This window comes from Suillus paluster (genome assembly GCF_016628075.1).
Source record: "Suillus paluster strain FC165 chromosome Unknown EDB91scaffold_180, whole genome shotgun sequence".
NCBI classification, from domain to species: Eukaryota; Fungi; Basidiomycota; class Agaricomycetes; order Boletales; family Suillaceae; genus Suillus; species Suillus paluster.
The window spans coordinates 19,337-42,864 of NW_024537740.1; the positions used below are offsets into that span (position 1 = coordinate 19,337).

At 48.0% G+C, this 23,528-nt stretch overlaps 12 protein-coding genes across 12 annotated transcripts; 7 read left to right on the top strand and 5 right to left on the bottom strand.

Annotated features, from left to right (window-relative positions):
* The first annotated feature begins 33 nt into the window (after positions 1-33).
* EDB91DRAFT_1175361 (uncharacterized protein) lies at positions 34-1,687 on the top strand. The gene is made up of 9 exons (XM_041320357.1): positions 34-79; positions 137-228; positions 279-308; positions 413-481; positions 533-842; positions 894-922; positions 974-1,029; positions 1,083-1,108; positions 1,162-1,687. The coding sequence occupies exons 2-9, from the start codon at positions 177-179 to the stop codon at positions 1,403-1,405; spliced, it is 816 nt and encodes a 271-aa protein (XP_041169501.1). The 5' UTR covers positions 34-79; positions 137-176; the 3' UTR covers positions 1,406-1,687.
* Positions 1,688-3,200: 1,513 nt separating this feature from the next.
* Positions 3,201-4,435, top strand: EDB91DRAFT_227096 (uncharacterized protein). Its single transcript, XM_041326524.1, has 6 exons — positions 3,201-3,309; positions 3,361-3,670; positions 3,724-3,752; positions 3,805-3,860; positions 3,915-3,940; positions 3,994-4,435. Exons 1-6 carry the CDS (start codon positions 3,294-3,296, stop codon positions 4,265-4,267), a joined length of 711 nt encoding a protein of 236 aa, XP_041169502.1. The 5' UTR covers positions 3,201-3,293; the 3' UTR covers positions 4,268-4,435.
* A 31-nt stretch (positions 4,436-4,466) lies between these two features.
* EDB91DRAFT_227018 (cytochrome P450) lies at positions 4,467-6,864 on the bottom strand. The gene is made up of 13 exons (XM_041326523.1): positions 6,560-6,864; positions 6,374-6,503; positions 6,127-6,315; positions 5,922-6,073; positions 5,755-5,870; positions 5,590-5,689; positions 5,521-5,534; positions 5,280-5,469; positions 5,168-5,224; positions 5,095-5,119; positions 4,922-5,044; positions 4,722-4,865; positions 4,467-4,661 (listed from the first exon to the last, which is right to left on the bottom strand). Exons 1-13 carry the CDS (start codon positions 6,756-6,758, stop codon positions 4,604-4,606), a joined length of 1,497 nt encoding a protein of 498 aa, XP_041169503.1. The 5' UTR covers positions 6,759-6,864; the 3' UTR covers positions 4,467-4,603.
* Positions 6,865-7,265: 401 nt separating this feature from the next.
* EDB91DRAFT_1175383 (uncharacterized protein) lies at positions 7,266-9,013 on the top strand. The gene is made up of 8 exons (XM_041320358.1): positions 7,266-7,404; positions 7,469-7,702; positions 7,754-8,030; positions 8,096-8,133; positions 8,191-8,279; positions 8,334-8,566; positions 8,617-8,635; positions 8,690-9,013. Exons 2-8 carry the CDS (start codon positions 7,526-7,528, stop codon positions 8,790-8,792), a joined length of 936 nt encoding a protein of 311 aa, XP_041169504.1. The 5' UTR covers positions 7,266-7,404; positions 7,469-7,525; the 3' UTR covers positions 8,793-9,013.
* A 157-nt stretch (positions 9,014-9,170) lies between these two features.
* On the top strand, positions 9,171-10,066 carry EDB91DRAFT_1175390 (cytochrome c-like domain-containing protein). Its single transcript, XM_041320359.1, has 5 exons — positions 9,171-9,274; positions 9,328-9,427; positions 9,475-9,592; positions 9,651-9,734; positions 9,798-10,066. Exons 1-5 carry the CDS (start codon positions 9,259-9,261, stop codon positions 9,804-9,806), a joined length of 327 nt encoding a protein of 108 aa, XP_041169505.1. The 5' UTR covers positions 9,171-9,258; the 3' UTR covers positions 9,807-10,066.
* A 127-nt stretch (positions 10,067-10,193) lies between these two features.
* EDB91DRAFT_1240257 (ADP-ribosylation) lies at positions 10,194-11,729 on the bottom strand (the record flags this gene model as incomplete). The annotated part of the gene is made up of 8 exons (XM_041321992.1): positions 10,194-10,298; positions 10,345-10,519; positions 10,572-10,778; positions 10,828-10,939; positions 10,996-11,138; positions 11,196-11,317; positions 11,371-11,520; positions 11,571-11,729. 8 exons carry the CDS (start codon positions 11,727-11,729, stop codon positions 10,194-10,196), a joined length of 1,173 nt encoding a protein of 390 aa, XP_041169506.1.
* A 686-nt stretch (positions 11,730-12,415) lies between these two features.
* Positions 12,416-13,882, bottom strand: EDB91DRAFT_227163 (ADP-ribosylation). Its single transcript, XM_041326525.1, has 8 exons — positions 13,626-13,882; positions 13,460-13,574; positions 13,225-13,403; positions 13,154-13,175; positions 13,063-13,100; positions 12,872-13,011; positions 12,789-12,825; positions 12,416-12,734 (listed from the first exon to the last, which is right to left on the bottom strand). The coding sequence occupies exons 1-8, from the start codon at positions 13,750-13,752 to the stop codon at positions 12,601-12,603; spliced, it is 792 nt and encodes a 263-aa protein (XP_041169507.1). The 5' UTR covers positions 13,753-13,882; the 3' UTR covers positions 12,416-12,600.
* A 264-nt stretch (positions 13,883-14,146) lies between these two features.
* EDB91DRAFT_1175392 (DUF1768-domain-containing protein) lies at positions 14,147-16,400 on the top strand. Its single transcript, XM_041320360.1, has 8 exons — positions 14,147-14,589; positions 14,638-14,890; positions 14,948-15,079; positions 15,134-15,220; positions 15,268-15,361; positions 15,415-15,695; positions 15,743-15,823; positions 15,876-16,400. The coding sequence occupies exons 1-8, from the start codon at positions 14,459-14,461 to the stop codon at positions 15,954-15,956; spliced, it is 1,140 nt and encodes a 379-aa protein (XP_041169508.1). The 5' UTR covers positions 14,147-14,458; the 3' UTR covers positions 15,957-16,400.
* On the top strand, positions 16,284-16,574 carry EDB91DRAFT_1034826 (uncharacterized protein; the record flags this gene model as incomplete). Its single annotated transcript, XM_041312779.1, has 1 exon — positions 16,284-16,574. A coding segment is annotated over one exon (291 nt), but the record flags the coding sequence as incomplete, so codon positions are not given.
* A 483-nt stretch (positions 16,575-17,057) lies between these two features.
* On the bottom strand, positions 17,058-18,686 carry EDB91DRAFT_1340467 (uncharacterized protein). Its single transcript, XM_041325713.1, has 2 exons — positions 17,946-18,686; positions 17,058-17,895 (listed from the first exon to the last, which is right to left on the bottom strand). The coding sequence occupies exons 1-2, from the start codon at positions 18,498-18,500 to the stop codon at positions 17,086-17,088; spliced, it is 1,365 nt and encodes a 454-aa protein (XP_041169510.1). The 5' UTR covers positions 18,501-18,686; the 3' UTR covers positions 17,058-17,085.
* Positions 18,687-18,784: 98 nt separating this feature from the next.
* Positions 18,785-20,213, top strand: EDB91DRAFT_1175400 (Coq4-domain-containing protein). The gene is made up of 3 exons (XM_041320361.1): positions 18,785-19,121; positions 19,170-19,396; positions 19,453-20,213. The coding sequence occupies exons 1-3, from the start codon at positions 18,806-18,808 to the stop codon at positions 19,822-19,824; spliced, it is 915 nt and encodes a 304-aa protein (XP_041169511.1). The 5' UTR covers positions 18,785-18,805; the 3' UTR covers positions 19,825-20,213.
* Positions 20,214-21,410: 1,197 nt separating this feature from the next.
* On the bottom strand, positions 21,411-22,806 carry EDB91DRAFT_1175408 (uncharacterized protein). The gene is made up of 5 exons (XM_041320362.1): positions 22,376-22,806; positions 22,162-22,323; positions 21,950-22,102; positions 21,723-21,898; positions 21,411-21,668 (listed from the first exon to the last, which is right to left on the bottom strand). The coding sequence occupies exons 1-5, from the start codon at positions 22,748-22,750 to the stop codon at positions 21,533-21,535; spliced, it is 1,002 nt and encodes a 333-aa protein (XP_041169512.1). The 5' UTR covers positions 22,751-22,806; the 3' UTR covers positions 21,411-21,532.
* Positions 22,807-23,528: the final 722 nt, after the last annotated feature.

Below are 23,528 nucleotides of genomic sequence, written 5' to 3' on the forward strand. Positions count from 1 at the left end.
AACAACTGACCACCCATTGTTCTAGGTAACCTTCTTCTGGTCTGGGCCATGGTCAGCTGCGAGAATACTGTATCTCAGTGTAATGCCGTCGATGAATTGTGTTGTCGTCGTCAGTACTCATTCGTTGGTTTGATAGATCCGATACTTGGCTCTGATAGAAGTGATGTACGTGTTTAATGCCATCTTATAACGTCGCACTAGTTGACAAGATTAGTTTGGTTCTCTATGGTTCGTCAGCGTGAACTTACCCGTCACGGCTCCAACTAATAGATAAATAGGAAGCGCCATACCTTCCAATTCTACCGTGGGTAGTTGCTAAGCTCCGCGTAACGTTGTTTAGGGTCTGAATTACAATTTTCACAGGAGTGAGTTACCCATGTCAAGGCCCCAACAGACAAGCTTACACTTTGAGATAGTGTATTGCACCGGCTTTTTATTGTGGATTTCACCTTTGTAATCGTCATCTTGGAACTTTGCCAATGTCTGTCATTTGCGCGTTCATGGATTCCGCTGAATGACCCGATGTGTACAGGCGTAGTAACATTGCGGATATGGCATCTATTTCTTCGGAGTCGCTTCATCAGATGGCTGGCGGTCACCGTTTTCACCGTTTCGGCAGCAGGAACTGCAATGGCTGCCGCCATCAAGTTCACTGACGTTAGGAATGCCATGTTCTGGATATACGACCCGTCGACCTCGTCGCCGAACACTTCATTTTTATCCGTCATCTACCTGCCAGCCTTACTTGTCCATACGACCATGCTCTCATTAACGATACATCGTTTTTGCATCAGCTCAGCAGCCTTACAGACACACGGAATCATCCACCGGTTCTTAAAAGAGTAGGCCCTTTTTGGTCACAAGCTCTACTACGAAAGCTAATGGTTGGTTAGAGGGGTGTTCGTGTATGCGTTTGCAGCCGGTGAGTATATCTTGATTCTTCCCGTATAGCGGACACTAAAGCAAATGATAGGAGCGCTGCTGTACGAAATCATTGGTCTTTCTCTGACTGGACCACGGGATATAAGCGTAAGTGTCATGACCATGGTTGCACAACCCGTTAAACTCGAAATCGTTGCCAGGTTTTCTATTCAGCTCTGGGGGGAGAGTAAGGTTACATCATTCTTGGTTGTTCACTAGCTCACAACTTCTATTTCCCAGAATAGCAGTAGCAACTACTGCCGTCTCCGTCTGTCGCGCGATGATAAGCATCCGCTCCTTGGCTGCAACTTACCACGTCGATTCGACATGGCTGCTCAACCATGCGGAACTCAGTCGTGTCCAATGGAGAAGAGGAACTACTGAAGGAGAAATCTTCGTTGAAGTCAACGAGATGGACGTGGTTCTCCCCTCAGGACCGCCGGAGCTACCTGCTTTGAAAACAGAGTACCTGGGCAAGATTTGAGGTCGAAGTCGGATGTATCCTATGTAAAAAAACATACTTTTTCTCCAAATATCAGAGCTTAGCTAATGGTCAGATATTTACTGAGCGATCTTAGTGGAGTGGTGCACGGAAAGGGAAATGGTTGGCTAAAGAAGTGTCTTATTATGTAGAACAGAGGAACGGAAGCGGACTTACATCCGTTGGACACCGTAGTTCAAAATTAACTTACTTTTAAGAACGTATGCTGAGCAAGCACGCAAGATATACACTAGGCTATTCATGAGGAGACCCTGTAGTCGGTGGTCATAATGAGCGTGCGTGTGTGGCCCGCCGGCAGGCGCCTAAGGCCTCGTTCAGTGGCTGTGCACAGTCAACCTGACGTCGGCGGTCCATTTGCAGTGTGCACCCTCTGCATTAGTCTCTCTAGGCAAATCATATACAATTTTAATAAAAGCAAGCTACAGTTATGACTCTACATATGAGTACAAGTAGTATGGAGCCGACAACAATATCTAGTAAGATGTTTTTTCTCGTTATGTATAAGTACACTAAAATCTTCACCAGAATAAGTATGCATGGCTACTAGTCGTTCCTTCTTTTCAACCACGGAGACTAACGACAGTTCATCTTTTACCAGAATCCGATGGCAACATCGCTCTCATCTACCACTCCAACACGAATTAAAACTCCAAGGCATCGTCAGAAGTGCATATGACCTTCCTCCACCTGGACCCATCATCACATGAAACACGACGTGTGTTGTGAGAACGCTTGTCTGGCGACCACCCTCAGTGATGCCTAAGAGCCCCAACAAATCTCCCTGCCTCAATTCAAATTCTTCAAAAGTCAATTCGAGAACCTTTGTGCGTCTTCACGCTTAGGTCTATGCCTTCCGTAGTAAAAAGCCGGAGTATGATATTTTGCCCGTCTTATACTGATTAGTAAACGGCAGGAGGTCGCGATGAAAGAGATACCTTTCGATGGCAAGCATGTACCCCTATCTTCGTCTGACAGACAACTGCCATCAATGTTTCAGGAGCTCATTTTCGTGTGCTTTGTTTCAGCTGATGATGGGAGTTGCAAAAAATGTGGACACGCCTCAACAACGTATACTGTGATGTGAGTTTCACGCTCTCTTTAATTTCCCCTTTTAGAGCAGGCCTTGAACATGTATGAGATGCTTGCCACATGAGATGCAGTGCCATTGGCTTCGCTTCCTGTTGGTCACGATGGATATATGGTATATATCACCAGCCCACTTTCCTCAATGCGACCCACCAAACGGTGCTTTGAGCTCTAGACACCCATAATTTGTCATGTCCGCACAGGCGAACATTACTTGTACAGAATTGGTTCTAGTATCATTCACCCTTGCGGTGTATGATCATGCTATCACGTTCGATCAAGAGGTCCGTCGTTCAAGTTGGTAACAACCTAACACTGATTCACCACAATCGTTTATCCAGGTAATGTTCTTCTGGTCTGGGCCATGGTCAGCTTCAAGAATTCTATATCTCAGTGTAATGTCGCCTGTGGCTTGTAGTTTTGTGGCCAGTGGTTAATCGTCAATTCAACAGATCCGATACTTGACTCTGGCACAACTGTCGTGCGTTTTTGACACCTTGATCCTAGCAATCCGTAGCTGATAGAATTGATTTAGCTTTTCTCTTTGTGGTCCGTCAGCGTGGATACTGCTTGTCACGAACTGGAAACTAACAGTCAAATAGTTAAAATCAAGGCTATCGATTTGCTCGTGAGTACTCGTTAAGCTCCGTGTATCATCGTTTGGGTCTTACATCTTACTTTACAGGCGTGAGTTATTATGCATTACTAATGATCTACAGACAGCTCACATAGAGGCAGAGGGGGCCAGTTATTTACTGTGTGTTACGTTCTTGCACTCACAGTTATGTTACTCTGCCAATGTCTGTCTTTTTCACATTCATCGAATCTACTGAATTGACCGGTGTGTGCAGGTGTCGTAACATTGCGAGTGTGGCATCTATTTGTTAGCCGTCGCTTCATTAGGTGGCTGGCGGTCACTGTTTTCATCTTTTGCTCGGCAGGAACTGTGATAGTTGCCGGCGACAGGTTCAATGACATCGAGGGTGCCATATACGAGCTTTCCGAACCATCGACCACTGATACTTTGAAGTACCCTTCATTTGTATTCGTCATGTACCTGCCAGCCTTGGTCGTCCATACGACCATGCTCTTCCTAACGATGTATCGCTTTCGCATCAGCCCCCCGCAGCAACGTGGGATTATCCACCGTCTCGTCAAAGAGTAGGCCCACCCATTGGTCACGGTTTCTACCACGAAAGCTAATATTTGCTTAGAGGGATAATTATGTATGCGTTTGCAGCGGGTGAATATACCCTGATTCTTCTCATTCAGCAGACACTGAAACAAAACTACAGGGACGCTGTTGTACGAAATTGTCAGTCTTTCTATGACTGAACCACAGGACGTATCCGTAAGTTTCATGATCATAGCTGCATAACACACTACCACTCAAAATCGTTACCAGATTTACTATTCAGCTCTGGTGGGAGAGTAAGGTTCTACTATCCGACATGGTACCCCTGGATGCTCACGTCCATTTCCAGCATAGCAGTAGCAACTACTGTCGTCTCCGTCTGTCGCGCGATGCTAAGCGTTCGCTCCTTGGCTGCAACTTACCATGTGGATCCAGCATGGTTGCTCAATCATGCAGAACTCAGTCGTGTCCAATGGAAAAGAGGAGCCACTGAAGGAGAAATTGTCGTTGAAGTCAACGAGATGGGTGTGTTTTTCCCCTCCAGATCGCTGGCGTTGCCTACTTGGACAATAGGAGGCGAAGGAGACTTAAAAAAATCCGCCGACGTGCAAAAACTCATCTGACTTGTATATTTCGAATATGATTCCCTCGTACAATACATTCTTGCTGAAGTAGGACTCATCATTACAGCGAGGGTGGCAAGTACCCTGGGAGGAGTTCAAAACAAGGTCATAAGTAATTATTCTACTTATCTCAATACTTAATCGTCATTCTGCTACAATTCCGCTATATATACGGTAGCTCGGCCAATCATACATATAGTATTTGCGGGGTCTTAAAAGATGAGAGAACTGAGGAACAGGAGCAAACGCACATCGGGAAGCAGTTAAAACCAAAGCCACATGTAATTACTTCGTATAAAAAATTGTACTTGTCCGAATAAATAGCTTGACCAACGATTATATATTTACCTTGGAGAGCCTCGGAGAAACGGTAAACGGAAAGGGAAGTGGGTGACTAAAGAAGTGGTCTATTAGTAGAGACAACAGACAACAGAGGAACGGGAAGCGAGCGCACATTGCGACACCACTGGACCATCGAGGTTCGAACTCAACCACCTTCCCGTTTGGATCGGATTGTTTCGAAAACATAAACCTAGCAAGTAGGCCAGACATTGCTATCCATAAAGAGGCGTCCGCGAAATATCGACCAACGCAAATCCTGCAGGATCACAAGGACGTTCGAATGAAAAGGTGACTTATGATATCGTGACAAACCTTCTCCCAAAACCAAAGGCTACGTCAACCGTGTCCTCATTGAGGCTGCCATCAGCGTTCAGGAAGCGCTCGGGCAAGAACTGCGAAGGATTTGGATACTTGTCTTCATTTTGTGTCATTGCCCTGTAAAACGGTTGGCCTCTGGATTAGCACTTGGATATGCCCATACTTACCACACATTTGGCATGACGGTAGCACCTGTTTACGAGGTCAGCAAGGAACATCAGAATTAATGCACTTTCAGGCCTTTGGGTATATAATATCCCTCGCAGACATCACTATTCACCGAAGCATGCGGCATTGCTACGCTATTCCGTAAGACAATGACGAGCACCAGCACCAGAGACTGTAAACGCACATAGGGGTAAGATAGGATGCCAGCGAAGAGTTTCCCGGAGGATAGCATCGATGTATTGAAGGGACGATCTATCTTCAAAAGTTGGCAACCTCGACCCGCCAATGACGGCATCAATCAGTGCATGAGCTTTTACTTGTACCTCCGGGAAGAGCACCATGGCAAGGATGAATATTTGCAGTACCGAGGCCGTCTAAGTCAAAAATCAGAGTGGTGCAAGATAGATCACTTGACAACTGAATACCGTTTCGGAAGCAGCTACTCGGACAGTCATCAACTATCTTCCGGGACGCTGTGTTCGATTGGTGCTCACCTCCAAACGCTGAAGCTGCGGTTTCTTTGATAACTTGTGTTATCTCCCCGGAAGGGTCGTTTCCATCAATCCGTCTGAGGGCATCCGAAACCATGGACGACTGCGCCGTCCCTTCAGCCTTTTGGGATATGTTAGGTACAAATAGACGTGAACTCGACGGATTACCATTGTTGTGAGCACACGCTGGAAAGGATCGTTCATCCAGCCTCGGATCCACTCTCGTGACTGCGCACCCTTCTTCTTGATCGACATACCAGGGACCCATGCTGGTAGTCGAAGAACTATATAACAATATCCAGTCAAGGCCAGAGAAAATACGATAGAAGACCCACGAATCCGAAATGTCTTCATAAAGACAGCCACTTCAGGTCTAAGTTCCTGCAAACCCAACTTCAGTGTCTTCCCAACGGCCTCCACCAATGGGTCATCGTGCAGCTCCGTCTCATGGTCATATGTAGCTGACATTATCACGGAAGATGCATAACTAGGGAGAATCTCCGCATCAATAATACATGGTACTGGTGGAAGAAGACTTACATGTGAAGATGGTTTAAAACCTCCTCTGGGGTATCAAGAATGCCACTGATAAGCCGCTGAGCCTTCCGCTGCTGCATTGGACGATAGCTTAGGGCTGCTTTCTCCCTGAAAGTTTGATGGAATATCCTTCTCTGGCGACGCCAATGGACTCCGTATGCCATAAGTACGGTGCTGAATTCGAACCCGAAACTGGTAGAAAGCACTATCAGGAACTACACTGGCTTAGTTAGTTAAATATAGTTCATACAGAGGGGTTGTTGGAAGGTTCGGCCTGTCAGAGTAGTTGTGTGACCGCTTTTCCAAGAGCTCAATCGCCACTTTCTCGGAGTTAATGACGATAAACTCTTGGTCGAAAAAGCGCGAGTATACAATATCTCCTGGTGATCATTTAGCAGTATTCAGCGTCAAAACGTCTCCATGTCATTGCACGCACCATATTGTTTACCCCACTCCGTGTAAGTTAGCCATGGTGCACTAATATCAATCCCACGGATATTGCCAATGATTGGAAAGGGTTGAGGTCCCGGCGGCAGCGGAAGCATTTTTCTCTTCTCCATCCAACAACGGATCGCAGCAATAAGAGTGGCGCAGATCAAAGCGCCAGTGCATGCGTCTTTCCAGGCCGACGACATGATGGCAAAGGACGAAGGAGTGTTGCGTTTCGGCCATGCCCGTTTAAATGTGAACAAATATATTGTAATAAGTATTAGTCGTCCCGGGCCAGGGCTGCATCTCGCTAATAATGTCGCGTCGTTCGAGCCTGAGGGCGTATCCAACCAAAGTCTGAATCTTATGTATAACAATTTCAGATTAGCCGCGAATATGATGGCGGGCTTGGAAGCGACATGGATATACTTATAGGCCCATCTGAGAGACGGCCTAGTTTACATTTGAAACTTTCTTCAGCTATAAGCGTGCGCTCTCATTGGTGGAGAGGTACTTCCGCGACGCTAGGCGCTCGGCTACATACAGGTCCGAAGGTTGAAAACTTGTTTTGACCAGTTTGACTTTTTTTCAGATGTAGTTCGGTATCCAATATTCAATGTCCGCGAGGCGCTAAAGGAGTTCATCCTGGTAAGTACTTAGGGGGGACCAACGACCCCACAGCTTGAGGAATCAGTACGATATTGAATATACAGGTCAGATCTAGTTTATATCTAGTTGTTCAAAGACTGCAACCTAAAGCTCTCAACTTAACCATATATCATGCTCTCACGGGTCCTTGGTGGCATAGCTAATTGCAAGTGATAAAGCTCCAGGACAGTGTATAACTTAAAGGTTCGCCGAAAATCAATTCATCTGCGCCGTACGTTCGTTTGCATGACACATTCGTATCCTCAAGATGCACATATCCCTCTACTGAATCACGGGAACCACGTTTTCAGCATGCATCACCAGCATGTCTACGCTTCTTCTGCAACACCCTTGCAAGCAGCGGACGATGAGGGCTCGTCGACTCAAGGTTACATCGCTCCCTGTCTTCTTTCCTCTGCCAGAGTGGTCACTCAGGTGGACTTCTAGAGCTCCTTCACCGACTGCAAAGCGACCTACACTCGGTCGTAAACGCACACTTTCGGTATGTCAAAAACATTCCTTGGCTAGTTGAACTTCAATGTCATACGTCTAGCTGGTCGAAATGCTTCCCTTTGCCTCATCGTTCTGTATTCTTGCTGCTCTCGCCTGCGGCTCTTTCGCACTACAAAGCTCTCCGATGGTTTCCAGTATTTCTGATGTCAGCAGCTCAAGAATATATACGAGTGCTATCTCGAGTGTCATAGCTGCAGTGACACCCATGTTGGCTTTAATCTACTTCTGTCCACTATACCTTCTGTATCGGCACTCGAAGCGGCACCCAAGATCTATCAATAAGATATCTGGTGCGCGAGTTCAGCAGTATGGTCCACGTTGGTGTTTCGCCTTCATCTTTTGCCGCCTCGTTGTTGACGTACCTTTACTTTGCATTGCCTAGTTGTGTATGTATTCTTGCTGGCCATTAGCCTGGCAGAAGTGAGAGTAACACTTCAACTCCGTGCACAAACATGCCTGACCTTTGCACTGCAATAGGTTGCAGATGCCACTTGGTTATTACTGCAATATCGCTTTAACAACAACGCACCTGATCCCATTACCCGTCATGGTGTACGCTTTCTCTTGTGTGTTTGTTTCGCGGTTTGAAGATATATGTAACTGAGCATTCAGTCAAACAGGTTTTCAGCTTGTTGGACAACTGTGACCTCAGGCACATACACTTTGTTCTTCCTCGATCCCTTGTGGTCCAAACGTCCAATTGCGTCTATAGGCACGCAGGCGATCTGGGTGCTCGTGACATGGGTATTCTGGGTTGCAGGAGCAGGTCTATTCAACAAGTCACTTCCTCGCTTGTTCCTGCGTGGTTCATGCGATGGCGTAGTCTATTGCGGTCAATTGCAGACGCTCTTTAGTAAGGAAGCACTATCAAAGGATCGAACATAAACTAATGTACAAATTTAGCTTTTGCGGTTGTTCAGATGTGCGTATGTCGAGATCATATTGGACTAGTACTAACCCAGACCACGTTGCACAGCCTCACCTTGACCTTTGGAATGCTTGTGATTACCTGGCTTGTCTGGCAATCAGCTCGCAGTATTCGCTATCCGATGGTCATCCGAGTTGCATCTGCCACATAGTTCTGGCGAGTGACTTTGTGCACATGAGCCAACGAGTTACTGATCGCCGCGTTGAACGTTCCTGGGCGACTTCCGCATTACCCCCATAAGTTGGGACATAGAGGCTGTTTCGTATCATAGTCAATGACTGCTGTATTATGTGGGCTCCGGTACATAGGTGACAGTTTGTAGACACCTACTACTACTCATGTTGTGATTCATTCAAATCTACTCAGTTCTACTTCTACTGCAGTGGTTGACCCGAGTTTGCTTCCGTCCCGTTTTCGAAATAGCACGATGTCGATTGGCCGACGTAGCAACGGGGAAAACCGGCAACTCTTTCGGCACGATCGGATTCAAATCATTTTTGAAGCGAAAAAGTTTCGAGAAACAAAAGTATCCACCGGTCCACCATCGTCTCCACTTGCCTTCGAGGCTCCACTTGTGTATTTACTTTTTTCTCCTCTCAACTTCATAGACTCCCGCAATGCCCTACGCTTCAGGTTCGCTCAATTGTCACCGCTGGGCGGGGTAGCAGAGGCTGATGTTGTTTTAGGTGACGCCGGTAAAGGTGCTGCTATCTTCAAGAGGAGTTGTGCTTTGTGCCATACCGCCGGTGCGGGCGAGCCCAACAAGGTCGGCCCCAACTTGCATGGGTAAGAACATCAGTTACGGTCCTTGACTCTTACTGATCGTCTCCCAGTCTTTTCGGTCGCAAGACTGGTTCGGTTGATGGTTTCTCGTATACGGCAGCCAACGTGAAGAAGGGCGTTACATGGGGAGAGGACACACTTTTTGATTACCTTGAGAACCCCAAAAAGGTTTGTCGCAGATATGGATAACTGCTCTATATCATCACCGACTGATGCGTTTTCACAGTACATCCCAGGAACCAGTATGAACTTTGTTGGTCTCAAGAAGGAGAAGGACAGGAATGACCTCATTACTTTCTTGAAGCAAGCGGTACGTCATTTTTCCTCAAGAATAACTGTGAGATCCAATGCTAACGAATTGTTCCTGTTACAGACGGCCTAATTTTATATCCACCACGGACACTCCCTCACTCATACACAGACTACAGCTATAGTACGGTTTTGCACATCAGGTCTTAGTGCGTTAGACGACCGCCCTTGCATTCTTGCATCCCCGCTCATACCATGATATACTTTTTACAACTCTTGTTTGTTGGTAGTCGACATTATGTCATGATGCCCTTCATGCACCACAGGCATATGGAGTGATTAGCCTGTTGAGTCTTGACGATAACATGCAAAGAGATTAATGTATAACAACTAACATGTTCCAGCGCAAACCTACGCGTTCCTGTCGAATACATGAGGTTGTATAGACAAAGAATTAGATAAGTAAATTACACAGGGTATATGGTACTTGTCCGCAGAGTGGACTAGGGTGCTCTTCCTCTCATGCATCGTACATGACCAAATAAGATGGGCGGATGGCGTCATTCGTGTAGCACACGAGCTCATCGTAATTCAGCGACCCTCCATTCACCACCTCCGCGAGGACCTACAACAGTTGAGCAAGCACGAAAGGCCAGAGACAGGGCACATACAGAGTCATAGCCAGTCGGAGGTGCGGTTAACGATGTATTGTCTTGCGTCATCTTGTAACCTTTGCCAACGACCACTTTGTTCAGTAATATCGCCTTCAACTTCGACGGGTTAACGTTCGTGGAGTAGTCGTTCGATTTCGAAGACGTCGACGAAGTGTAGATTCCATGACCGAACCTGACATATACGTGTCAAGATACCAGGAACGACTTTGTCAAGGGCAACATACCGGCCCCAGCCAGTCTTCTTGCCAAAGAGATTCAGGTTGTAGGACGTCCTGAGGATGCAGCACAAGGAACATGTCTGAGACGAGCACAGCGTGCAGTTGCTATTATCGCCCAGGTTGCATTCTCTGGTCGTACCGTGCCAGCGACGGTTCTCGTTTCCTGCCGAGCGCCCAGCTGCGACAAAGTTTCCGCGACCCTCCACAGCAGTTCTGCTCCTTGTCAGTCAAGGCGACAACATCTACATTTGCGGAGACTGACCGATATGCGTCATATTTAGCAATGGAGGCTGGAGATGAAATTACTTTATGCACCCTCCGAACTGTCGGACATGGAGTCTGATGTCTCCACGACGTCTTGAATTGGTCAACGACTATGGCACATAAACATTCATCAACCGCTTGCACTAACTTTGCGAGTGCTACTTACCGCTTTTGAATGTGTCGTGTCCTTGAGGAACTTCTATGAGCCCTGGGGCACTCTTCTCAGCCCTTGACGTGCACGCCTGACTGCAGAAGTGACCCTTGATCTTCACAGCCTTTCCGCACAACAAGCAGCCATTTGGCGCAGGACTGGATCGATAAGCGGTAAGTACTGTCAACACCCGACGGAAGGACGATTGAACGGACTTGGCTGGTTGTATAGGCTGTGCAGTAGGCGTTCCTGCAGCTTTCGCTTTCTGTGCGCAAGTTTTGCTACAGTACGAATGGGTCGTCGTGCCATCGTTGTACTTGGGTTGCTTACGACAATGCTGAGGTGATACATGTCAGTCGACCTAATCTTTGTGAGTACCAATCACCGTACGTCGCACAATCCGCGAGTAGCTTTGCTGGTCTTGTTTCGCTTAGGTTTGCTGTTGGGAATATTCCTGTTTTGCGCCGCAGTTGCGCAAGTTTTCCCGCAGTATGAGTGCGTCTTCTTTCCGTCGAAGTACCTCGGACGGACTTTACAGATCTGCCATGGCGTTAGCTTTGATAGGTAAAGACCTCATCCAGTTCACATACGTCACACGTTGCTTGAGTTGCAGTCCCGGTGAACTGCTGGGTAGTATTAGCGGGCGTAGGCTGTTTAGCTTGTGCTTGGGTCTGAGCGGCGATATACTGGCCAGCCATTGTACCGAGGACAGAAAGTGCCGCATGCATGGGTGGGACCGTGGCATTCATCTTGCTGGTGGGTTTGTCTCGAGTCAGATAATACGATCAGGACTAGATACTCAGTATCCTAGGCTCTCCAGGAGCTTCGAGTCTGCGGATGAGTTGTGATTAGTGGTGTTCGAGGCGAGGAGCACTTTATAGCTACACAGTTCATCGTGGAGAGGGGTCAATCGCTCTTCAATGAAATGCGTTTGGCGCGTGTTCTCCGCGAGGGAAAAGAGACTCCGTGGATCTGTGCAACCTTGAGATCAATAACACGACACCGCACAATATTGGCACGGAGATCTCGTGATCCGAGCGAGCAGGATGATGCGAGGCCAGATAATATGACAGGCGTATCAACTGTCTGCACGGCCTGCTGGGTGCCCATGCACAGCTCGCGAGTCTTCTTACAGTATATAAGTTATATCATAAGTGCAGCAGCGGCAAACATCGATGGCTGCAGGCTGTCGGATCCAGAGTCTAGACTAGAAAAGCTGCACGGACGTCGAGGCATTGTAATTGTGTCCCTGTGTGGTATGGGCTTGAAGATCTTCCGGAGAGTAGTCGCTCGTACTCAGGTAGTTTTACACCTGCTAAATTCACATATTGAGCACTCCTTCACCTCACCACTCGCGAATCGTAAGCCTGAGGATGAAGACACATCAGAGGGGTCCGAGTCATGGTAGCGAGGTGCATCAGCCACATCAATGGAGATACTCTCCGAACATGGGATATGGAATTTTTGACTATTTAAATATGTTCTTTTGCTTATCCCGTGATATGCGCCCTATGCTATATATGTAGCAGTACTAGTGTTACAAGCGTACATGCTGCGTCGAATAATTCAATATATAAGTAATGTTCCTCAAACATCCCCATGCCTGCATGATATGTTCGTTCATGAAACTAACGGAGTCTTGAATATCGTTGACATCAGTGTTTTAAAGCTTGGTTTATGCGAATCTTTGGGCTTATGGCCATATACGATGAGATACGCAGGACGCACAGCGTCATTAGTGTAGCATACAGTTTCTGGCTTGAATAGGTAAGTGGAGGTACACAAGCGGATAACAAACGTAAACTCGCCCTCGTGGTTCAGGTCCCAGCCAATTTCACCAGTAACCTATACGGATGTGAGCAAGTAGGAGATAACAAAAGAGGAACCTCACAGAATCGAAGCCATCGGGAGGTTTCACGAGGTAAGGTGCATTCCTGTACCGTTTGTACGGTCTCCCAACGACAACGCGACTGACCAGCATGGTGCGAAGGCATGCATCTTGTGACAAGTTGCAAGAATAATCGTCGGCTTCTGTGTTGCGATTTAGCGGGCGAGTCTATGTAAAAAGGAAGACAAACGGACTTGACGAGCAAGCGGTGGTATATATACCATGCCCAAACCTACAATACTAGTTGTCAAAATGACCTGTGGGATTCCGAATGCCTTTTCTCACCTCTTGAAAGCGTTCTTCGTACCTAGGTAGGGTGAGATGCATAGATAGGAAGACGATCGAGAAAACCTTACCGCATTTCTTCACATCAAAAGATGCGCGCAAGATAGAACAAAGATAGCATTCTTTAAGGCCACATAAGAGAACGTTTCTTGAGGATTCTCCCAAGAGACATGCCCTGTTTGTACCGTGGAAGAGTAAATTCTCGTTCCCGGCCTTGTTCCGAGCCCTTACGCGGGCCTGTACCTGCTTCCTATGACGCAGCAACTGTCAGCGCATATCACTTCAACTTTGAGCGTTTATCGGCACCTGTACTGTAAATATGGCTCTAGATTGCTGTCGGGCCAAAGAATCTTAAAAATCCCTTGTATTTGTGGCCTCGATTTCCTGCCATGTCGCCATCCCTTGTTAAAGAGGTCTTCAACTAAAATAGCAGGATTAGCTAGAGTAAACCGACAAGTAAGATCCGGGCTACCTTCGGCGAAGTGAGCGCTATCATGGCTCAGATAAACCAAGCGGTTGCGCCGGCCTGCGGAGCGGTTTATAGGGTTCTCGAAAGAGAACTCGTCTAAGTTTAAGGATTCAAAGGACGAAGTTGACATAGATGGCAATTCAGATAGATGTTGTACAAATCGAATCCTGTAGGTCCATAAAATATGGTCCTAGTATCTGAGCGCGCCTGAGGTGCACCCCCCGCACGCTATCCGCATTAGTCATAACCGATGTATTCCAATAATGAACTCGTCCAACTGCACCGTGGTCCGTGACGAGCCTCATGGATGCAATCAATGCGAAGGGCAGTAATGATTGTAACCGTTGAAAGCAAACGTAACAAAAGCGGATCAACAGTCACTGCCCAATCTCAAAAGGTAGGGTATATCCATGCTGCAAATGCGCTGCAGCCATGACAAGAACATGAGGAGATCAGTGTGAAGGTTCCCCCCCAAAAAAGGAGGGTAAGTAAGATGAAGTTGCTTAGTAAGCTCACTGCTTTCCATGCCCCCTCCATGCTTTTCACCAGAGCGCCTTGCGTCAGCCGGCTTATTTGACGCAGACGAGTCACGGCAGAATCCAATAACTACAGGCTAGGCTCCAACTGAAATACTCATCACTGCGGAATCTGTTCCGATTGTATAGCCTTGTGACAGTCAGGTATATAAGAACCTTCAAGTTCGGACCAGGAAAGCTGTTTTGGTTTCTTAAGCTTGTTATTAACTGGACTTTTCACTCGATTGCCCATTGAAATTTGCCAAAATACTTTACGCACTCTTCGCTGTCACTGTTGCTATTGCTGTTGTCCTGCTTGGGATGCTCGACAACCGCGTGGTCATGAAATTAGCTAGCATATTCGGTATCAACTCTCCTTCAAATGCGCCACATTCGACCTCTGCGGCGCGTCGGACGCGACCCTCTACTCAATACTACTCAGCGCCTTCGAAGTTAGTATCTCGAATTTTCACACTATCGTGATATTGAAGCTGCTTCAGGCATGTACCAAGCTTGAAACCGCCTTCACCTGGTACGCAGGATGCCGGCGGAGAACCAGAAGCTTACTATCCTCCGCTCACCGCTCCGCCGGAACCTATGGGGTCATCAGTGGCACCTTTTCAAAGAAGGGAACGCATTTTATTTTACGACAAACACGAACCTTTCTATGAATTCACGAATTTCTCGCCCCACGACGTGGTCTACGGTGGGAAAAGATATCCAACCAGCGAACACCTCTTCCAAGCCCACAAAGTTGGTGAAGACATTAATTTCCTGATGACTTTCTGACTCTTGGATGCGGTGGAACAGTTTTTGGACGACCAGCCAGCTATCGCAGAGCACATTCGCAAATGCGGAGACAGGCCAAGTGCTGTGTTCGACGAAGCTCATCGTCACCAGAAATGGGTTCGGTCCGATTGGAGACAAGTAAACGTTGAGAAGGTAGATCTTGTCTGCAAGTTTACTCTGTCAGTATCTGAGCCCATTCTCACACAGATGGAAGTAACACTTCGGCTCAAGTTCACTCAGCATCCTGATCTCAAAGCCCTACTTCTTGGCACAGGGGAAGCTGAGCTAGTCGAGGTACAATGTTCGGTGATCTTTTATATTTCTTCTAATCGAGTGGATAGGACTCTCCAAAGGACTACTTTTGGGGGGTAGGTGCTGATGGCTCTGGGCGCAACGAGCTGGGGAAAGCACTTGAGAGAGTGCGGGATGAGCTTCGTAAGTATCGATCCACAAACTACCAGAATTTCTAAATACCCGCCCACGTGAAGGACACGATCACGAACCAAACAGAATCCCCGTGGTCAGGCGGGACACATCTCGATTTTCGTTGCAAGACTTGACGTCACTGGTTGTGGCCCCAACGCCCCAACCACCAGTCCGAGCATCGCAACGGTACTCCGTTGTTTCCACAGGCATGGCAAACAGTCCACGGTCAGCAACAACACCTCAAGCTCCAGTCCAAGTACCACAGCGTTACTCCATAGTTCCCTCAGGCATGGCAATCAGCCCGCAGTCAGCGTCCACTCCTCATGACGCCGAGCTATGCGAGGTCCGTTGATACTATCCCTGACTTTACGCTTCTCTAACTTTTTGCAGTTTTGCCACCAAAAACCGAAATACCAACACCATGCGTACTGCGGCAGGACATGCGCTACACAAGCAGCGACAATGTGCAATGTTAGTTCGTCTTTCTGGCCGACGGTCCATCACGCTGACAGACATTCTTTAGCATTGTCGCAACAAACCAAAGTATGGCAAGCATCCTTACTGTTCGAGAACTTGTGCGGTGCTTGCCGGAAAGGCAACCTAGGTTTTTGAAATATCTTCCCGTTTGGTTAATTCGTACTGTAAGATTATATTTCGTCGTTTGCGAGTCCGTATTCGTTATCTACCGCTGTCTCTCTTTGTCTGCGTCTACCAAATATCCCATTGGTTCGCTTACACGTTGATGCGCTCAGGGTCAATTTGAGTGCCACTCTGACGGATTCTCCACTCGTGATGAACTACTCTCTCACAGTTCTTGCTTCGTTTCTACTTACCTTTCCCCAATTTTCATTTCGTTAAGTAGCTGTCAAAGAAGACCCAGCCTCGGGACTATTCGCCATCGCCAGCTTCAATTACAGTGGTGTGGTAGTGTGCCTTTGAAATGGCGAAGCGGGTGGAGGCCATGGGCGACGAAGTCGGTCTCGTCAACGTTCCTTCTCATCTCACTCACATGCAAGACATCAGTGAAAACGTGCTGCACTTGTCGCACTACATCGGTATTTTGTCGAAGCAGGAGGTTGATGATTTGGGACCTGTCCTGAGACCGCTCACGAGAAAGGAGAAGCTTCATGTCGTGTGGAAAATGGCACCTCCTGAACGTATCGCCGAGCTCCGCCTGACGCCTGAAAAGCTTGACCACTGGTTTGACGTCGCTGCGTCTCTCATACACTGCGGCAGGGGAATACAGGCCGCCGGGCAATAAGCCATTCAGAACTGCTCTCTCACATATATATAACGTCTCTCTCCAAGGCGTCCTCGACAGCTTCTACGCCATTCCCACTCGCTCCCGGAGAATCTGAATGACGGACCCGACACCTAGCTCAAACCATGGGCTCGCTCTGACGGCGGCACTTCCGTGGTCGTCTTGATACTTGCGGGCTGTGAAGTCTCAAAGCACTGAATTGTCTAAGAGCTTCGCGGCATCATGTGTTTATTTTCTGATTTGCCCGGTACATGAAGGTGTAATGATTGATAACAGCATCATGCTGATGGCCTCATGATTGTGTACTACATTAAGTTATGCGGAAGGACATCAGGAAGAAAAAGGAACGAGTTGGGTCAATGTCTGGGAGCCGCGCAGCGGCAACCACCTGTAACACGATTATAGACAAGTATAGTACAGACAGTTTGAAGGGGTAGGTATGTTTTACATGGGCTATTAATTACATTTGGACTCATTCAAACATCCGAACGAAAGCACCCGTCGGAGGCGATCTGCGAGACATTAAAATATCAACTGGCAGATCAGAAAGAACGCAAGTGTTTGACATGCCTCGGATGGGACTGAGGGCTCTGACCGGGCTGAACGCTCTGTTAGGGCTCTTTGCACGAGATACTTCCTTCTCTCCCCGAGTCGGACTCGCAGGAGCGGATAGTACTCTGCTTTTGTTCACAAAATTAAGAGGTAGGTTCATCTCAAAACCCAGGGCCTCCTTGGTGCCTTGTACAGGCGAAGTAGGACGAGAAAGCACCATGGCGATGCTGTCGTTATGTCCGATCTCACTGAGTCCGCCGCGAACGGTACCTCTGTTGCTGCGTCGCCCACGGGGTTGGGGATTCAATGTATCAGGGAGCTTGGTTCGGGCGCGCGATACACCCGAGTTAACATGAGTGTCACTGGGCTTGCGACTGCGAGGGGGTGAATAAGGGCTCCTCGCATGGTTCTTTCTGGTTGAGTGGGTGCCCCACGAGTGGCCCGAGGTGGCGTCCAAGTCCGCGAACGATTTTGACCGATTATGAACCTTCCTCGAGGTCTTCTTGGTTGGTGGAGACTCTATGGAAGATTGTGCAGGTTCCTTTGCCTTTTGGGTATGTGTAGAAGAAGTGCTTGTGGCATCGGACATATCGCCGATGTTATGAATGTGCAGGTGACATTTGAGTGCTTCGAGATCGCGAAGGACATCAGTGCATCCAGGACGTTGACAACGGATCCCGCCTCCAGGAGTGCAGCGTCCAGCCTGGATCATTTCAATTCCTTGAAGCTGCTATGCGGACATGAGATGAAGTAACGTGGGATGAGGATAGTAGTGCCTACCGCCTGCGCTACGCCTTCTCTGTCATGGTGAAACATACGAATCGCTGGCTCGGGGCGTTTCTCAAGATCGATCATGGACCGTCCATCGTCAGTGATGGCGAGGGTGTATGTCGAATCCCTGTTGTAGGGAATGATCGGAAGTTCCTTCGCGGTATTGGGGCAGCGGGCCTCTGCGGTCTCTTGGGTCGCACTTTTGGCATGCCGCTGTAGGTAGTCTTGAATGACCTTCTGGGCCTCGGTGGCTCCCTTGGGACACTCTTGATATTTCTTGACAAGGTGGTGAGCCTGATATGTGGTGGCATCACTTGGCTTGGAGTAGTCTACAGCACATGCCACAGGTTCAGGAGAAAACTCCCATGTGGATTCAGAATCAGTGTAACTGTCATCGTCATCTTCCTCATCGAAGTACACTAATGAGAGCCCCTCTGCAATTTGAGCGGGGAGGAGGGTGGCATATCGACGAATGTCTACCTTGGAGTCATCGAATGTATCGACGTCCGTTAAACACGTGTCCTGTGAATGACTCGCGACAGTAGCTGAACTTGTGCTCGACATGATAAAGTGACAACAGTACGGGAAGCAGGCGGCACAGAGAAACCAAGGCAAATAACAGAAGGAGGCAATTGAAGTACTCCATGAAGACGAATCTGTAGTGTTTTATATGTGCTGGATGTGGACGTTGGACGCTTTGGTGGATGTGGACGGTTGGTGGGACGCTGTGCTTTGGCCATCGTCGTCCACTGTAAGTCATGCCATGTATAACCCAGTTCTAGGGTTAGGGTCCCCTTTTGAGCAGTTCAAGTTTTGGATGGAACTTGAAACAGTCGAACTTTCGAGTCCACTGGCCACTGTCACCAACCATGTCAGTATTTTGTGTTTCCCTTCCTCTGACAATGCGCATGGGGGCTCATGTGCGAACGAACCCAGTATTTGGTTCTTATCGTGGAACTCATAGTTGGGACAGTGTAATCAATACCAGCCGGGCTCGCTCCTTCGTCACACTTGCGGCGTCACCCAGGTCTTTATCCTATGCAACCAACACAAAGTTACGCTTTGTTCATACTGGTTCTCAACCGCAACCATCATATCCTGGTCACATACCGCTCACCCCGTTCGAAAGCGGACTTCTCGCAGTCGGCTCTGCAGTCATGTGTCTGATAGATACTCGTCGAGGGGGTGAGCACTTCCTTTAAAGTTGGTGCGTTTCACTGACAAGTTCGTTAGATATGGTTGCAGCCTGTGGAGAAACCACTGGCGGACCAATTTTGATCAAACTGCGGGACATAATGTTGGAGTCTCCAGAGGGTCGACGGATTCTCAAAGAAAGGCCACGTATCAACTCACAAACCTTGGACTTAGAGAAACTGCGTTCCCTTCCGGAGAACACCTTTGGTCGGGCTTATGTGGGGTGGCTTGACACTTGCAAGATCACACCTGACTCTCGAGAGCCCGTGCGATATTTTTATTCAAGGTTATCCACACCAGATACTCATCATTTCGGACCCAGGTACGCTATATCAATGACCCAGAGCTGGCATACGTCATGCAACGATATCGCGAGACGCACGACCTCTATCATGCCCTCTTTGGATTCAAAGTCTACGCGCTTCCCGAACTTGCGCTCAAAGCCTTCGAGTTTACAAATTTAGGCTTCCCCATGACTGCATTGTCCCTAGGAGCCTCAATAAGACTTAAGTCAAGTCAACGGGCTCGGCTTTGGTCAGAATTTGTCCCTTGGGCGGTGAGATGCGGGAGTCATGCGAGGTGCTTGCTCGCAGTATACTGGGAAGAGAGGTGGGCACAGGATCTCGACGAAATGAAGAAGGAATTCGGTGTCTGGGATCCACCTGCAGGAATTACCATCCCACGTTCACCCTGACATATAGAAGTATTTGGCAATTAATGTCTTTCCTTTTCGTAGATGTACGTTCCCCAATATCCCCTCGGGGTCTATCTGCCTTGTACGCCCAATCAATGTTCGCTTCCATCACACGGTAGATTATGGACGACTGGTTGCCGGCGAGCATATCTCGCACTGCCCTAGTTATCACCTAAGTTGAACGCCGAGGGCAAGTACACACATACATATTACCTATGTAGCTTAGAGTAAGACTCCCGCAGCTTTGCTACAGTAAGTCCACCCCACCGTCAAGCTTCACCACAATAGCGGAAGATGCAGCGCAGCGCATCATTACTCATACCACGAATTTGCTTGCAAGGGGGTTCTGTCGATGTTGACCATCGGCATCGGTCTGACACTCCCACAAAAGCCTGAGACCGTAGTCCCTATAATTTGCTTGCGAGGAATGTTTGTCGATTATGGTAGAGCGACTATCGGCGGAAGTCAGTCGATTTATCACTGGACCATTCTGGCAGGAAAAAATGGTTACACATTCACCCAGTTCGATAAAAAGACTCCTGTTGTGCGGTACCTCCTCGTACGCGGAAATTGAGAAATGTATCGTAACTTCTTTTCGATGGAAGTGTCAGGCGTCGCTGTCGAGAAATTGATGATCTCTATCGGAAGACTCTTGTGTCGGCCGCCCCATCGACAAACATTCCTCGCAAGGCAAGCGAAATCAAGGGAAGTTTGTAGTAACTCCTTTTTCAATGGAAGTGACAGTGTGGAGCACCACTTCTCGTCATAATGGCTGATCACGATTCACCGCCGACGAGTGAGTTGCACCATATGGTTCACCAGCATTGAATTACATCACTTACACGATTCAGATTCAGGGGTGTGTATATTGCTTGGTAGAGCAGAATGTTAAGCCTGACAGATAATCGATATTACAATCGTAGTAGTACAGCGAGAGTGAACGTTAACATGAAGAGCGCCACCTTTTACTACCAGTTCAGTTACTTATTGGTCTCTGACTCGCGCCACCCACGCACACTCTGCTTTACTAGCACTACGCGAAGCGCCGGCGGCGCTTCGTGCTTAGTAAATGCGGTAGACAAGCAACGTTTAGGGAGCGACACTCTGTGCGCGGCCACTAGTCCTCTGACGGTGGACTCCCCTTTATGGTACCGCTTTGACGAGCCACTCCCAAACCTTGCTTAGTCCTTCTTTACATATAAAAGCACGTCTGTACTTTTCGTACAAGTAGGAAATTGACCCCCTGTCGAACTTGTATTCTCGCTGTGTACTCGTTACATCAGGAAAAATACACTTGACTACAGGGTGCTATATAGTCAAGGTAGTACCTGTAGCACAATGTGTCAAGTGCCTACTATAGGCGGCTATATAGCCACACAGCTGACTATATAGTGCTACGGCAACTCCTGTAGCTCGTTGTAGCAACTGACTACAGGTGCTACAGGTGCTACAAGTTACTACAAGTTGCTACAGGGTGCAATAGAAATAGTGCTAGCATTTGCTCGTTCGAGCTACAGGTAGCTACACACTGCTACTAGTACTGTAGCTCCCGCAATACCAATCGCGCCGCTAACCGGTTATCAACAAAATCGAATCAATTAAGGTGCTATAGTGCGTGAGCATGCATACAATCCTCGAGATACAGCCGCCTCAATCACCACCCCCTTTGTGCTTCTCGAGCCTCGTCTTCGTACTCTCGAAAGCCGCCTCAATCCGAGTCACCACCCCCTTCTTGTGCTTCTCGAGCCTCGTCTTCGTACTCTCGAATCGCATCATCGAAAACATCATCGGTAAAGCTATCAATAGTCACTGCTGCCATAAGTGGATCCACACCAGCGTGCATCCTTTTTATGAAAGTCAGTTTGGATGATGAACGACATAAGTAATCAGAAACATACCGAGCGATGTCGAGAAGATCGACACCAATTTTACCGAGCAGTTTGTAAGCAGCAGTCCGCTCCTCGAACCGCCGCAGGGATTTGAGATGGATAAGGTAGACCGGGGAGTAAGCCACCGACGAAAATTTGATGTCCTCCTTTACACCAGTCATCCACTCGTCGATGCAGCATTCAATCTGTCAGACCTCAGTTGCAGTATGAACATCAGAATCATTGGATACACTCACTGCTGTGAGTATAAGTGCAATGGTTTGAACGGGTAAAGGATCAAAGTATTTAGCATATACTATACCCTCGTCGCTTCGGTTTGTAAACCACATATCGTTGACCGCCGACTGGATTAATTCGGTCTTGTATATGCCACGTTTCATTTCCCAGTCCTTTTACTCCGCCAGTCAGATGTTGACTAAAAATCGTGAAATTGAATTTAAACACGCACCTTGAAAACAAAACATGATCCTTCCTTGAGAGACTCGGCCAGGTCACGGTTTGCCTTGATGGCGAGTATAGATCTGCTTGCACGGAACCCAAAGAACGAGGCCGTCAGTACGCGCATCTTTGTTTTAAGCTCCCCGCGCACATGTGATGTGCGCCTCGTCATCTATATGGCAACATTAAATCAAGTAGGGCAAGGACGTGGACATGAGACGTACCATTTTGACGAGAGAAGGGGTAAGTTGGATGGTAAGCTCTGCCATGTTAGACGCCTCACGCCAGGCATCCTTTGCTAACTTCGTCTCAACGATCAGTGTCTCTGGAAAAGGTGTGCGAGTCACAACTAGACAGCGGTAGATAGACGTGGCAGTAGTGAGCAAATCCTTAGTGATGTCGTCGAAATCGCTAGCCTTTAACCGTTGGCGTGTTCCATTTGGACCTTTCTTGAACTTTGGGTCAGTATTGAGGACCTCTGAGTCCTCCGGTTGGTGCTTGGTGCCGACAACCGGTGTTGAAGAAGCTTTGGCCACTTCATCATGATCATCGGCAGTGTTGTCCGCGCCATAATCAGACCCGTTCTCAGTCTCGTCCATGCGATCAACAAACTTATTCGAATCATGGCTGTCGCTGCTGCCCTCACCGTCACTGTTGTCATCCGAAGTCACAACAGGTGAGGGCGCTGAAAAAGTGTGTTAGTCCAAGATACACACTGGCAGAGACATTGTACCTTTCTGTGGCTTCGTACGGATCTTACTCATGGGTTTTCGGGCCAAGACAGTTGGAGGGGTCTTGCTCATACTGAATGTGAGTGCCTGTTGATTGGATAGTCTTGTAGGTACACAGCGGTCCGAAAACTATTATGTACTTGTGAGTAACATGGAGCACATGGACAAATAAGACACTGACCATGCTGTCTTCGTCCCTGTCAACATCGCTAAGAAGCCCAGCAGGCTCGCTATCAAATTCCTTGGGATGTGTCTGGTATGTAGTGCGCAGTGCCTTTAAGTCGTGCTTCTGCATCTTTGTTTGTAAGGCTTTTTGGCGGTCTGCTCCTCGACGAGCTTTTGTAACTGTTAAGCAGAAACATTTTAATGAGCGCAAGCATTCATGTCAGGCTTGATATAACTTACTTTGATATGTCTCTTTCTCGGTTGGCCGACATTGACGACCACTTGCAGTGCATCCCGCGGTCGACACCATCTCTGCACATACTTCCTCCTGGGCCTTCAAAAGTGCCGTTTTAGTTCCCTTTTTGGAGGGGGCTTTTGCGGCCATGATAGACAGTAGTCAGTAGAAATAACGACAACAGAAGGAGGGGGTATGCATGCCTTTAAAAACCCTACAGTGGTGTCGGATCAACAAACAAATTTT

Excerpts from the sequence above, each read along its gene's own strand:
- EDB91DRAFT_1340467 (XM_041325713.1), bottom strand. The coding sequence starts at position 18,500 with ATGTCGAGCACAAGTTCAGCTACTGTCGCGAGTCATTCACAGGACACG. Across the intron at positions 17,896-17,945 it reads GAGAAGGCGTAGCGCAGGCG|CAGCTTCAAGGAATTGAAAT; the intron begins GTAGGCACTACT and ends ATGTCCGCATAG.
- EDB91DRAFT_227163 (XM_041326525.1), bottom strand. The coding sequence starts at position 13,752 with ATGTCAACTTCGTCCTTTGAATCCTTAAACTTAGACGAGTTCTCTTTC. Across the intron at positions 13,404-13,459 it reads GAGCCATATTTACAGTACAG|GAAGCAGGTACAGGCCCGCG; the intron begins GTGCCGATAAAC and ends GCTGCGTCATAG. Across the intron at positions 13,012-13,062 it reads TACCACCGCTTGCTCGTCAA|AAGCCGACGATTATTCTTGC; the intron begins GTCCGTTTGTCT and ends ATCGCAACACAG.
- EDB91DRAFT_1175400 (XM_041320361.1), top strand. The coding sequence starts at position 18,806 with ATGTCAGTATTTTGTGTTTCCCTTCCTCTGACAATGCGCATGGGGGCT. Across the intron at positions 19,122-19,169 it reads GATAGATACTCGTCGAGGGG|ATATGGTTGCAGCCTGTGGA; the intron begins GTGAGCACTTCC and ends CAAGTTCGTTAG. Across the intron at positions 19,397-19,452 it reads CACCTGACTCTCGAGAGCCC|GTACGCTATATCAATGACCC; the intron begins GTGCGATATTTT and ends TTTCGGACCCAG.
- EDB91DRAFT_227018 (XM_041326523.1), bottom strand. The coding sequence starts at position 6,758 with ATGTCGTCGGCCTGGAAAGACGCATGCACTGGCGCTTTGATCTGCGCC. Across the intron at positions 6,316-6,373 it reads AACCTTCCAACAACCCCTCT|TTTCGGGTTCGAATTCAGCA; the intron begins GTATGAACTATA and ends GCTTTCTACCAG. Across the intron at positions 5,871-5,921 it reads TATGAAGACATTTCGGATTC|TTCTTCGACTACCAGCATGG; the intron begins GTGGGTCTTCTA and ends ATTGTTATATAG.
- EDB91DRAFT_1175390 (XM_041320359.1), top strand. Across the intron at positions 9,428-9,474 it reads GTCGGCCCCAACTTGCATGG|TCTTTTCGGTCGCAAGACTG; the intron begins GTAAGAACATCA and ends ATCGTCTCCCAG. Across the intron at positions 9,593-9,650 it reads ACCTTGAGAACCCCAAAAAG|TACATCCCAGGAACCAGTAT; the intron begins GTTTGTCGCAGA and ends GCGTTTTCACAG.
- EDB91DRAFT_227096 (XM_041326524.1), top strand. Across the intron at positions 3,753-3,804 it reads TATGTATGCGTTTGCAGCGG|GGACGCTGTTGTACGAAATT; the intron begins GTGAATATACCC and ends ACAAAACTACAG. Across the intron at positions 3,861-3,914 it reads CTGAACCACAGGACGTATCC|ATTTACTATTCAGCTCTGGT; the intron begins GTAAGTTTCATG and ends AATCGTTACCAG.
- EDB91DRAFT_1175392 (XM_041320360.1), top strand. The coding sequence starts at position 14,459 with ATGCTCGACAACCGCGTGGTCATGAAATTAGCTAGCATATTCGGTATC. Across the intron at positions 15,080-15,133 it reads GACAAGTAAACGTTGAGAAG|ATGGAAGTAACACTTCGGCT; the intron begins GTAGATCTTGTC and ends ATTCTCACACAG. Across the intron at positions 15,696-15,742 it reads ATGACGCCGAGCTATGCGAG|TTTTGCCACCAAAAACCGAA; the intron begins GTCCGTTGATAC and ends AACTTTTTGCAG.
- EDB91DRAFT_1175361 (XM_041320357.1), top strand. The coding sequence starts at position 177 with ATGCCATCTTATAACGTCGCACTAGTTGACAAGATTAGTTTGGTTCTC. Across the intron at positions 482-532 it reads CATCTTGGAACTTTGCCAAT|GCGTAGTAACATTGCGGATA; the intron begins GTCTGTCATTTG and ends CGATGTGTACAG. Across the intron at positions 1,030-1,082 it reads CTGGACCACGGGATATAAGC|GTTTTCTATTCAGCTCTGGG; the intron begins GTAAGTGTCATG and ends AATCGTTGCCAG.
- EDB91DRAFT_1175408 (XM_041320362.1), bottom strand. The coding sequence starts at position 22,750 with ATGGACGAGACTGAGAACGGGTCTGATTATGGCGCGGACAACACTGCC. Across the intron at positions 22,324-22,375 it reads CCCCTTCTCTCGTCAAAATG|ATGACGAGGCGCACATCACA; the intron begins GTACGTCTCATG and ends GTTGCCATATAG. Across the intron at positions 21,669-21,722 it reads GATCTTCTCGACATCGCTCG|GATGCACGCTGGTGTGGATC; the intron begins GTATGTTTCTGA and ends TTTCATAAAAAG.
- EDB91DRAFT_1175383 (XM_041320358.1), top strand. The coding sequence starts at position 7,526 with ATGTCTACGCTTCTTCTGCAACACCCTTGCAAGCAGCGGACGATGAGG. Across the intron at positions 8,031-8,095 it reads AGTTCAGCAGTATGGTCCAC|TTGTGTATGTATTCTTGCTG; the intron begins GTTGGTGTTTCG and ends TGCATTGCCTAG. Across the intron at positions 8,280-8,333 it reads CATGGTGTACGCTTTCTCTT|GTTTTCAGCTTGTTGGACAA; the intron begins GTGTGTTTGTTT and ends TCAGTCAAACAG.